Below are 13,197 nucleotides of genomic sequence, written 5' to 3' on the forward strand. Positions count from 1 at the left end.
CCTGGCTTATACTGCACACGTTTTGTGAGTGTTTGTAAACAGATGTTTTGATACAGTTTTACTGTCATTAAACATGGACCCCATTTACTTCAATTCATCAAGAATTTTCTCTGTTTTTAGATTCTTCGTTTACCATGAAGGCATGCGAGACAAAAAAGTTTTCTTCACAAATGTGATGCAACACTGGGCGAGTAACTGATATACAGTACAAATGGTTATTTGGGAGGTGCTGGAACAAATGAGTGATTTATGTGCACAAATGATAAAAAAAAAAACCCTGCTTCTCTCTGTGTGCGTGTGTGTGTGTGTGTGTGTGCTGAGACGTGAGCTGACCTGTTCTCTCACTGGAACAGGAAACAGGCAGGTGATGACGGCTGGACATGAGAACTGTTTCTGGGGTTGACTGAGGGGACACATGTCCTTCAGGCTGTAGATGAAAACTTCCTGCTCCTGTCACACAAACACACACCAGTATTACACACTAACCAACACATTTTGCACAAAACTCTGGACATACGACACGTCAGGGAGAGATCCTGTTTACCACATTATTAAGTTGTTGATTGTTGAGGGAATTAGAAAAATCCAAACTCAAGTGTTTTCCCGAATATTTGAGTCCCAACTGTGAGATAAAGTGTTGCTAAACAGCACATGTATGACCGGGTCATCTTAACCTCTGAACCTCAAACAGAACCAGCACTGTGCTATGTGAAGACATAACTATCTGCATGCAGATGGTGAGTGTGATTTGAGGTGGCGTGTACCTCAGTAGCCATCCACAGAACGTTCCCCATCTTCATCTGACAGCTGATCCTGCTGCCTGCACACAGCATCCTCTTCACCTCCACCTGGCCCTTCTCCACGTTCATCACACTGTAGTTCCTACAAGACACACACAGCGATACACAGAGATGACCACACACACACTCACACACTGTAGCTGCTTTGGATAAAACTAGAAGATGGTTCAATCACACAGCCTTGATCTTACTTCGGTAGTTTTGCCATCTAATTAACAATATTAAAAATGTATGAGTCAGTTTCATTGCTGAGATGTGGTGATGCATCAGCTCTCACGTGGCGGTGCATGTGACACAAGGCATCAGATAGGTGTAGGCATTTTCTCTGAGTTGGACACTAAAATAAAGTTGAATATTAGTCACACTGACCACAGCTGTGCGTCCACACAGTTCAACAGTACAAAGGACGACTGTTTGAAGAGGCATTTTAGATGTGTTCACTTTGGCTTCACTTTAAGATAAGTGGTCAAGATAATTGGGTTAAATTAGGGATTTAAGTGGTTGTCGGAACATCTGTGTCACGTCTTCCTCTTGGATTCGGTTCACTCCTTGAAGGTTAACATTTGAAAAAAAGTAATCATTTATTCTGACGTTAGCTGGGGCAGTTTTTATTTTAGACAAAGTGTCATTATTAAACTGTGGGAAGCCTCGACAGTAAAAACTTTAGAGAGAGCATGATGGGGTTTTACTTTAAATGTCATCACTGTGAACATTTGACTCCCTTTTTTTCAGTGAAAGGTTACTTATCTTCTAGCTTTGTATTCATTTCAGGTGATCCATTCTATGTGTGTGTTTATATGATGGGAGAGAGGACAATATGTAACATGCAGTATAACATGAGAAAAAAGATCCTGGTAATGTGTAAAGCTCAGATTTTTAATGTCTGTCACTCCTTTCTTTTATTTCATGAACTGCAAATTTCACCACAGGGGATCAATAAAGTCTCATCTGATCCAATATCATGTTATCAACAATTTAAAGTATGCTGTATTAAAATAGTGACTCTACAAAGGGCCATGCATTAATATTGAAAGTGTCAGAGAGAACAGAAAAGCACTTCACACACACTCAGGCCATGTCCACAGTGATGCAGACAGACACTGGCACATCGTCTTATCTCTTATTTAAGTTAACTGACTGTCTGCAAACAGGTAAATGGAGCATGCACGCCCTCATTTGGTAAGGAGCGTGCTGCACCAGCTTAGCGTGGGTGGAAGGTCAACACTCAAAGACTTTTATCTGCATGGGCTAGTGCGGACACTGTTTAAATAACTGGAGGTGATTGTCCGCTGCCTCCCACAGCCAGTTCCCAGGTCATCAGGTCTGTTCAAGGCCGTGGGAGAGTCGGGGGAGGGGGGCAAACGAGGTCTTATCACAGTGACGGGGTTAACGGCAGGAAGAAGTCTAGAGGAGTCAGCAGCAGTCATTAACACCACCTGTATGAAGGGATGAAAGCTGCTTTTATTGTGCAGAGATTAACCTGGAATCCTGCTGCCACAAAGACAATAGAGCTTTTACATCAGACACCTGGGACTCAGCGGTGTGTGTGATTACCGTGGTGTATAAGCCTCTACCTGTGAGCTGTAAGATTTATACTGCATGTGTGTATATATATACACTTATTAAACTAGTTTCGTGGAGACAAAATGAAAATCAGACACTTTGGTAGTTCCCTCGAGTCCTGAGTCGTGGTCTAAGAAGGTCTGAGAAAAAGTGAGGTCATCTTCCTCTGAGTTAATGAGCTGCAGTGAGACGGTGGGCCGACGGTAAAGGCTCCGAGGGGACGAGCATACCTGCCAACCTTACAGTTTTTTTATTGCCCTCTATGGGTTTCCTCCTGGGGTCACAAGTCTCCCTTATTTCTCCTAATTTATAACAAATTTTCACTCTTTTTTTTTTCTTTTTTCATTATCACAAGCTGTTTCTACAACTGTACAGTGTGCAAAAGCCCTGCGACTGTTAAAGTGTACTAATTAGCTCCTTTTATATCAGGGTGTCTAGAGGTGTCAAACACTTAAACTTAATGCTTTTTTTTTAACCTTTTCAAGATTATTTTTCGCCAAATTTAAGACTGATTTTTCGGACAAATACTCTTTTTCTTATTTAAGCCTTGCAGGTCAGGATAATGGAAAATATGGTCCCGAGCAGAGGTAGGTTTTATGTAGAAATATGGAGAGTGAGTTGGGTTAATCTACATTTTGCCGACAGGTAAGTGCAAGCATTAAGTAAAAATATAGTTTTGGGTTCAGTGGTAGGTTTAAAGATTTTAAACATCAGAAATGTGGACTTTCATGCAGAAAAGCTTGACTCATTTTAACAAAAAGAAACTGAAAATGGATAAATTAAATGAGATATTTGTGGCAATTAAGACCTCATACATTCAGATTTTCATTGTTTTGTTAATTTTTAATTTAAGACTATTTAATGACTTTTTAGACTTTAAGACATGTTAAGACTGTTTAAGGATCTGCAGACACCCTGTATACTGCCTCTCCAAGGCGGGTATTTTACACCATTATGCCACCCTGCCGTTCTGTATAGGAATTATGATCCGGAAATGGGGGAACAGAGTTGCCTTGCCTGTAAGCAGGCAGTGGAACTCAAAACAGTACACAATCAAGCTCTGTGTAAAAGGGTCACCTGCAGGATGGGACCATGAATGGCATGGGTGTGACGCTCTGACGACGTATTATTTGTGTGACCCACTGCCAGGAGGTTTAAAAAGCAGTTGTTAGCAGTTAGCAGCTAACTCCAAGAAAAGCTATACACTAATGACTGTAAGGTTCAAGTTTGTTTGCCCTGTAAGTGTGGTTCGTTTGGGCAGGCGTGAACACAGCAATCACACTCAGGTGTGCACCATAACAACCGGACTGAGACCTTCTTGAAGAGGTGGCCTCAGTCCAGTTACATATGAACTCTGGTGCGGGTGGTTTGTGTTGAGAAGGTTTTCCGACCTGGATGTGAACCAACTGCAGTCACATGACACATTGTTTGGGTTAAACATGAGCATGTTACAGTCCTGGAGGATTATTAATGTGCACCTCCTCCTGTACTGCCTTAATATGCACATTCAGCACATCCAATGCATCAAAACATTGTTTTCTAGTTGGAGCCGCGCCTCATTTTCAAACTGTATGGTTTGACTAAAATGAACAATGACAGCAATATAGTCCACGATGAGCAGCGCTAAAATCAACCTGCGTAGTTGTCCCTCCATTGTGACATTAGAAAGTGTCACATTTATCTTGCAAGTGTACTCTTCTTCAACGTTTGCTTTACTTCCTGGATTTTTCCCACATGGAAATTCTGACCAATCAAGAGCAGCTTTCTCACACAAGGCATTTGATCTGGTCCGCTTGTAAATGCTGCTGTGAGAACACGAACCAACTCTAGGTAATTATACAAGTCTGTGACAAAATAAGTTCCTGCTTTGAACCAAAGGAGACAACTCTAGGTCTGAAAGCACCCCAAGAAAGGCAACTCAGGGCACCATATTTTAAATTTTCAGATGACACTGCCATTCTCAGTCTCCTGCAAAAGGATGAAAGTCCTTCGGCCTATTTCGATGAAATAGACATGTTTGTGCAGTGGTGTGACGCCAACTACCTAGTTTTAAACACCAGGGAAAAATGAGGAGATGGTTTTGGACCCCAGGTCAGTGGGGGATCAGAGTCCAGTCATCAATCATTACAAACAAATAAATCAGGTGTGCTCCTACAAGCACCTCAGCATCCACCTGGACAGTAGCCTTAGCTGGAGGGTCCACACTGAAAGGCTGTTTTCTTAAGAAGACTTTGGGATCATGTTTTTTTTATCAGGCTGTTCTAGAGTGTTGTCAGGTTCGGTATGTCAGCATGGTTTGAAAATCTGACTGTGGAGTTAAAATCCAAACTTGCTCGTCTGGTTCAGACAGCCATGAAGGTCAAGGGGAGGAAGCAACACCAATCCCTCCAGACGCTGTACGAGCAGTCTGTTCTCAGACAAGCACGGAGGATATTGTCTGAGTCTTTCCTCATTCTCCACACTGAGTACGAGCTTTTACCCTCGGGCAGACGACACAGGACGCCCAAATTTAAACTAAATCGTTTTAAAAATTCATTTGTGCCAACCTCAATTAAGATTTTAAATAATGCTGCTTGATATACTGCAATACTGTTATGTGTAGTATGTATTTTATGGTGCATGCTTTTCATTTCTTCTGGACTATAATTGTAAGGCTGCAATACTTGTGCAGCTCCTGAGTCCAAGACAAATTTCCCTGCGGGGACAATAAAGTATATCTAATCATAAGAACAGCAGCTGAAAATGTAAGAAAACTGGTAAAACAATGAGGTCTAGGAGCTCCTTAACCTCTGAGCAGATGGAGAGATCAGCCACCATATAACAGGGACGGTAATTGATTATTATTGCCATGTTAATTCAATTGTTCCTATTTATTAAGTGCTGCCAACGCATATGGTTTATGTCACACTAGAGGCAGACACTAATGTATTACACGTCATGCCTGTTACACCTCTTTTACTTCCACAATGCTGGCATGCTGTCTAAAATGATACACCGGAGAGGCATGATGCCGCCGCCATCATTTGGTTCTGTGTAAAAATGAAAAGCCAACGTAAAGAAGGGACTTTGCAGCAGCCCTATGGCTTGATCTTTGAGTAAAAAGAGCTTGTGTTGTCTGTGTTATGCGTGTCTAAGTCCGACAGAGTGCTCTACTTGGGGTTTGAGGGTTACTTAAGGGGTGAGTGGGGATCTTGCTTGCCCTTTTCAACCGTGGCGGTGTACCTAGCTGTGTTCCAGAAACCGTGAGCAACCCTTTCTGCCTCACTTATGCAACCAGGACCCAGGAGTGTGTGGGCCAGGTAGGACAGCTGGCTCTGGGACTCTGGTGCGGGCCAAGCCTACAGTCTGGCCTCCCTGCCTCTAGAGTACCAGTGTCATCAAAGTCTCAACTAAATTAAATGTATTTAACATAAAAACACTGATGCAGTGCACTTTTTTGTTATTTTCATTCTTTAAGTCACCAGAATGCATTAAACAAAGTGTCTGAAACTCAAAGGACGCCCAGACCTCTGCTAAGGCTTCACAATCCTTTATATCTGAGTGAAGTCTCAAGGTTAGAAAGTATGGACACAAGTCACTGTGCTGCCTGGACTGAAGGACATTAACAGCAGTTTGAGGATGCAGTGCTGTAGGCTTTGACCACTGCCGTGCCCCGTACTAGATTTATTAAAACATTCACAAAGATAGCAGCTCCTTATTGTGTTTCATATGATACATTATTGTTGTTAAAATGAAGAAAGACCAGCAGAAACCTTAGATAAGGAGACTGTGGATCTCACTCACAAGACCAAATATTATTTTTAATAAACTTATCAGTTCATATCAGAGAGCTGATCCTCAGAATCTCGATCAATCAAGGCAGATTCTCTATTTCTGTCCATTTCAGTGACATCTCTGAGGAGAACCACAGCTCTAAAGTGTTGACTGCAAAATGTTACATATTTATATTAATGCTTAGTAATAGTTGATGTAGTTAAAATGCATGCAGAGCACTTATTAACTGCTTTTTCACCAAATTGGCTCTGATTCTTGAACCGCTTCCACTCAGGATTCTTGGAGTCCACACAGTTCAATATATTCAGCATCATGCTTGTGTTTGGCCATGTCTCAAGCTAATTTGCTGTCTGTTAAATAGCTGTTCGTTATATACTCACTCTACAGAGGTAGATGTAAAGTGTAAAGTGTGTTTTTTACAAAGCTGACATGTTCACAAGTCACTTGCGGTCCATTCAGAATGGACCCACGACCCACTTTTAGACCTCGACCCACTAGATGGGAGCCACTGATGTAATGAACCCGCCCGTGTTTCCATTAGTGTTGAGCAGAGTCGTTGTAATCAAGGATCTGTCATCAACAGGGGCCACTGCATAATGTACAAAGGAAGTAAAAAGTGGTAGCAAGACGGTGTTGCTCTGATTACCTGCAAACTTTTGTTCTGTTATTACAGATATTTGTTTCTGCACAAAAACAAGCACGGCACTATTAATGATGAGAAGATGAAGACAATATAACGTGCAAGACCCCATCGCCTATTTCCAACCTGTAGCATATGACATGCCCACTGACTTCCTCAGGGTTGGCACTGAAAGTCAAGGAAAGCCTGCTAGTTTTTGGTTCCAGCTGCAAACCAACTTTTCAGATTCTGAACCAATTTATTTTTTGGTCAAAATGCTCAGAACGGTTCAAAATTAGGTGTGTAGGACTAAAAAAGTGTTCTTGTTTTTTCCATGCATGTTATTAGCCCACAAACAGTGGAGTTTGCATGTTCTCCCTGTGTCAGTGTGGGTTTCCTCCAGGTGCTCCAGCTTCCTCCCACAGTCCAAAGACATGCAGGTTAATTGGTGACTCTAAATTGTCCGTAGGTGTGAATGTGAGTGTGAATGGTTGTCTGTCTCTATGTGTCAGCCCTGTGATAGTCTGGTGACCTGTCCAGAGTGAACCCTGCCTCTCGCCTAATGTCAGCTGGGATAGGCTCCAGCCCCCCATGACCCCTAAGAGGATAAGTGGTTACGAAAAATGAATGAATGAATGAATGAATGTTAAAAGCAAACTGAAGAGTTGAAACAAACCTGTTATCTTTGTCTCCGCTCCAGAACACTGCGCTGTGTCCCTGCAGCTGGGACAGGAAGAGCTGCGAGTGGATGTCACAGGACAGCATATACCTGAGGCAGGGGAAGCTGGGCTCCTGCATCTGCCTCACACACTGAATGGCCAACGGCCTCTGTGCACACAGACACAAACACACACACAAACACAGACACACGCACAGAGGGAGAACATTAATCTGCTGTCTGATTTTTTTTTTTTCCTGAGGCAAGAGCTGATATCATTTGACTCAGGCTAAATCCAAACTAATACAGGAAGCAGATTGTCTACTTTGCTGTTGGCTGTTTAGTTACAGAAAACATCCCACTACAGAGGAAGAACAGCAATGGCAAATCATTAGACTTTAATGCCTCAACCGATGACGAGGTAAGTGTTATTGAAAGTAACTCACAAGTATAAGGCAGCCAAGGCAGCAGAAAATAGATTAGGAGATGCTGAATGGCAAATACGACAACACATCAGAGCGATACAGGGAGCATTATCCATCACTGGAGGAAGCCATGGCAAAGGGAAGAGGGTGACACCACCTCTTCACCTCTCACCTTTAGCTGCCACTTTATGCCTAACTTATAGTTCCTTCTGCACAGCAGTCTTCAAGTTATCTGCTCATACTGTTCTGTGGAGGGCTGCGGACAGAAATGCTTCCTCCCTGATGCTGCCAGTCGCGTTGTCTTTTACCTGCCAGTGAGGAGCTAGTGTGGGACGGTGTGGGAAGGTTCACACTGTCCAGTGTAATCTCTATAAGCAGATATCTGCATATGTGTGCATATGGAAATGAGACAAGACTTTGGTATGAGAAGCATTTTGGTTTCCATTTGTAGTCAGCGTAGTATTGACAAATCAAGTTTGAGTGGGCTTTGGTTGCCTGCAGGTAAACAGTCCATATGGAGAGCAAAAGAGAAGGAACACATAGGCCAAATACAATCTCAGCGCCCATCTGCTATCTTCTGATGATGAGTTAGCTTTTTATTAGCTCTTTACTCATTTATCAGCATCCATAAGCAGATATCTGTTCATAGAGATTAGCCAAAACATTGTTTGGACCTCTCTCAGGTTTTTAATTGAACTGTAAACACTGATTGGCGCTCAGAAGAGGAAGTGTCAGTCTGGATATCCGTGGGCTATACTCAAACCACTGAAATACTGGCTGTTGCCACCAGAGACGTAATAATTGTCAGAACAATAACCGATGTAATCCGAGATTGTGTCCCATGTGACAAGGAGCAGTTTAACCACTACCCTAACCACACTGTGAGTGGTGCAGTTAATCACTCTATTTCCTACAAAGCAGCACAGAGAGGGAAACTTGTGTGATTTTGATCAGTCACTGCGTCAGTCACATCAAACTGTGTGAAGAAGCAGGATTCTCAGCTCACCTTCTCGGGCTTGGTGTCCCAGCACTCGGTCAGCAGGCTGTGGAGGCAGTAGAACTGAACCTCCTCTGGGCTGCCCAGAGCCGGCCGGATGCCTTTGGAGAGCTTCTTCGCTATCTGAAGCTGGTGGTGTCCCAGCACCGGCCTCCGCCCAGACAGCAGCTCATACAGCACCATCCCATAGGAGAACATGTCCACCTTCAGGCAGCGATGACAAGAGACAAAACAAGGAACACCAAGGTCAGGTTTCACTCTTACATCCGAGGAGGTTAGTAAGACAGTCAGTCAGCTTTGGACTGAAATGAGTGTGTGACTGAAGACAGGTTCTTTAATGCATATCACGAATGTAGAGGAAATAAGGGCTGCACAGTTTACTGGAATATTATCAAAATTGAACTTTGGCCAAGCGCAGTATCCAAATCCCATCAGCTTCACTGTGGTGCTACAGAGATGCCCCAGCCTACAGATAATATTCCAGACATAAGAGAACATGCTTGTTTGGTGCAGACCACAGCATAAATCATATCATTGTTATTATTTTTACTGAAAACTGACAACAACAACAACAACAAAAATTAACATTCCTACTAAAACTGCAACTCTTATCTCAATCGCAGTATCTGTAAAAATAATAATGGCTGGATGGCTGGCTGAATGGATGGATGGATGGATGAATGGCTGGATGGATGGCTGGCTGGCTGGCTGGCTGGCTGGCTGGCTGGCTGGATGGATGGCTGAATGGATGGATGGATGGCTGGCTGGCTGGCTGGATGGATGGATGGATGGCTGGATGGCTGGCTGAATGGATGGATGGATGGCTGGATGGCTGGATGGATGATGGATGGATGGATGAATGGCTGATGGATGGCTGGCTGGCTGGCTGGCTGGCTGGCTGGCTGGCTGGATGGCTGGATGGATGGATGGATGGATGGCTGGATGGCTGGATGGATGGATGGATGAATGGCTGGATGGATGGATGGATGGATGGCTGGATGGATGGATGGCTGGCTGGCTGGCTGGCTGGCTGGATGGATGGATGGCTGGCTGGCTGGCTGGATGGATGGATGGCTGGATGGATGGATGGATGAATGGCTGGATGGATGGATGGCTGGCTGGCTGGCTGGCTGGATGGATGGATGGATGGCTGGATGAATGGCTGGATGGATAGCTGGTTGGCTGGATGGCTGGATGGATGGATGAATGGCTGGATGGATGGATGAATGGCTGGATGGCTGGATGGATGAATGGCTGGATGGATGGATGGCTGGTAGGTTGGTTGGTTGGTTGGTTGGTTGGTTGGTTGGTTGGTAGGTAGGCTGGTCGGTCGGTCGGTCGATCGGTTGGTAGGTTGGTAGGCAGGATGGATGGATGATGGATGGATGGATGGATGGTAGGCTGGTTGGTAGGTTGGTTGGTTGGTTGGTTGGTTGGTTGGTTGGTTGGCTGGCTGGCTGGCTGGTAGGTTGGTAGGCTGGTCGGTTGGTTTGGCTGGCTGGCTGGATGGATGGTAGGTTGGTTGGTAGGTTGGTTGGTTGGTTGGTTGGTTGTTTGGATGGATGGATGGATGGATGGTAGGTTGGTTGGTAGGTTGGTAGGCTGGTAGGTTGGTTGGTTGGTTGGTTGGTTTGGATGGATGGATGGATGGATGGATGGATGGATACTTTATTGTCCACCTTGGTGGAAATTTGTCTTTGGCTTCTCCCAAAAATCAGAGGTACATACAAACTCATAACACCATACACCAATGAAAACGCACAGTTTAACCATATATATGATACAACAGTGCAAACAGGCAGGTAGGAGCAATACGTTTTATAAATACTAAAAGAAAGAACATCTAATAAAAATACTAGTGTTTCCTAATATAGTCAGTCTGTATTCATTGCCTTTATGGCATAGAGAATAAAGGACCTCTTATATATGTTGCGACTGGTTCTGGGGACCCTAAATCAACGCCCATATGGGAGCAGCTCAGACTCTAAGTGTAATGGATGTGAGGCATCAGCATTCATGAAGCATTTGGCCTACCTGCGCGTAGCACTGTCAGATACATCAATTACATTGAGTTGTTTCTGTGACTTGCCAATCACCTTCCCTGCAATGTGACAATCTTGGAAAACTTGTTTTTGCTCTTTGCACTCAGGTGGCTGTTCCATGCTGTAAATGATAAAATGCTTTCAACTATGCTTCTGTATGCTACTTCAAGTATGTGTTTATCCTGGTCTCCTTGAGGGGTTTTTGCTATAAACATATAATGAACCGCGACAGCTCCCCTAAACCTCTGGAGTTCACTCATCTGATACACTTAGGACTCCGAGTGCCTTGTTTTTTCTTTCATCTTGTTTGCAACTGATGCCAAAGAGCACATTTGTTCATCAAGTGTCACACAAAAAAACCCAATACTTCATGTTTATACAGTAAACATTTCTCCGTTATCTTATCCTTGAAACTGATATCTGAGGACCAAAATACTCGAGTGGATTCTTGTGTCTGAGTGGACACAGATAGTGATTGGGGGACTCGGCCTCTGGTGCAACTTCCCAGAATAACTGCAGAAGCAAACAGTTGTGCAACGCCAAAAGCACTGAACTACTTCTGTGGTGACATCACTTGGTAGTGACTCCTTGAGGTCTGTGGCATGTTACGGCGTCACAGCGGCGATGGAAAACTCTGGCATATTCATATAAGGAGGTCATCCTGACTTAATCTGACGAACCTAGCACCTTCTCATTCTGCATTACCTACAGTTTTTATCCTCCGTGTTGGTGCTACATAAAAACACAGCTGCAGAGCCGGCTGCATATTTTGTATTAATTTTGGAAGTATTAACTTAAGTGGCGTGATAAATTATATTATTCAAGTCGGGTGAAAAATGAAAGGAGAGAGATGAATAGTGGAGTGGAAAACATTCAATGACTAATATAATTAAACACTGAATGGTTTGAGGAGAATGAAAGTGGCCTTCACAGAACTGTCTAAAGACAAAGCCAACAATTAAATGCACCACTCAAACCAGACAAACTCTTCATTAAAGCTGTTTCTCATTATTGTGATGCTCCACACAACAAAAACCTCTCCAGACAGAGAATGTTATCCGGAAGACAAACGTCCAGTGCTCTGAAAAATGCACTCTCCCTGCAGTTTCAAAGATTCATGGCCTGCAATTAGGTTAGGTTAGGTTAGGTTAGGTTAGGTTAGGTTAGAGGTGGGGCGAAAAATCGATACAGCATAGTATCGCGATATTTTGCGTGGCGATACTGTATCGATACACGGACGCCAAGTATCGATCTTACAACTTTTGCTGCTACCATTATAAAATCAGTTGCTTTTTTGGTCCACTAGATGGTGCTGATGTTTTTTTGAGGTGAGGTCAGCAGAGGTCTCAGTCAGCAGCATTTGGCAGGAGGTTCATCAAAACAAAGATGGAGGCACTGGAGAAAGAAATCTGAAATGCGCCATCTGTGTTTAAATCACGTCTGGTTTTATTTGGGAGTTTTTACACAGAAGGAGGACTTGGACATGACACACATGATTTACAGCAGTGTCATATGAAAATGAAATACTCTGGGAATACTACGAACATGAGGGCTCACCTCACATTTAGCTGCTGACGGCCAAGCTAACGCTAAACCCGCTCTGCTGAAAACTCAACCAGCACTGGACACACTTAGCTCGACAAAACTACCATCCAACTGTGAGAGCGAAGAAAATAACACACTCCATCACCTACTTCATGTGCAAAGATCTGCGTTCATACAGCTCTGGTGAAAACCAAGGCTTTTCTTACATGTTAGAAACATAGCCCTGTGGCCCCGGAGCAGACCCCGAACACGCTGAAGGGTTTATGTATCTCGTCTGGCCTTGGAACGCCTTGGGATCCCCCAGGAGGAACTGGAAAGTGTTGCTGTGGAGAGTGACATCTGGGGTGCTTTGCTTGGTCTGCTGCGCCCATGACCCGGCTTTGGATAAGCGATTGAAAACTGATGGACGGTAATAATTTGCAGTTGAAAAAAGGGTAATTAATTGCAATACTCATCATATCGCAATAATATTGTAACATGGATCCTCTGGTGAGTCACACACGTTTCTCAGTTCCCTCATTTCTGGCATACCGGTAACACTGATGCACACACTCCAGCCTGGTAGGTGGCGGTAATCGCTTGCCAGCTGCGAAGACGATGCACAGGACGTACTGAGTGACATCAGCGCACAAGAATGTTTGGTGAACAGTGATGGAAGACGAGACAGCATTGCTTGGCTTGATGGCAGCTTGGATAAGAGCATGGCTGTGTGCAAATTGTGCAACAAAGAGCTTTCTTATCACCACAGCACTTCAAGCCTACGGTATCACCTCA

At 43.9% G+C, this 13,197-nt stretch overlaps 1 protein-coding gene across 3 annotated transcripts in view; it reads right to left on the reverse strand.

Annotated features, from left to right (window-relative positions):
- Nucleotides 1–13,197, reverse strand: part of lrrk1 (leucine-rich repeat kinase 1) — a 127,013-nt gene that overhangs the window by 22,178 nt on the left and 91,638 nt on the right. For all 3 annotated transcript variants that reach the window (XM_033625577.2, XM_033625571.2, XM_033625584.2), the window contains 4 exons: nt 8,846–9,040; nt 7,433–7,584; nt 765–882; nt 334–450 (listed from right to left, as the gene is read on the reverse strand). In XM_033625577.2, the coding sequence (XP_033481468.2) occupies nt 334–450; nt 765–882; nt 7,433–7,584; nt 8,846–9,040 (582 nt within the window). The remainder of the gene's footprint in view (nt 1–333; nt 451–764; nt 883–7,432; nt 7,585–8,845; nt 9,041–13,197) is intronic.

The sequence above is a fragment of the Epinephelus lanceolatus genome, chromosome 2 (assembly GCF_041903045.1).
Source record: "Epinephelus lanceolatus isolate andai-2023 chromosome 2, ASM4190304v1, whole genome shotgun sequence".
NCBI classification, from domain to species: Eukaryota; Metazoa; Chordata; class Actinopteri; order Perciformes; family Serranidae; genus Epinephelus; species Epinephelus lanceolatus.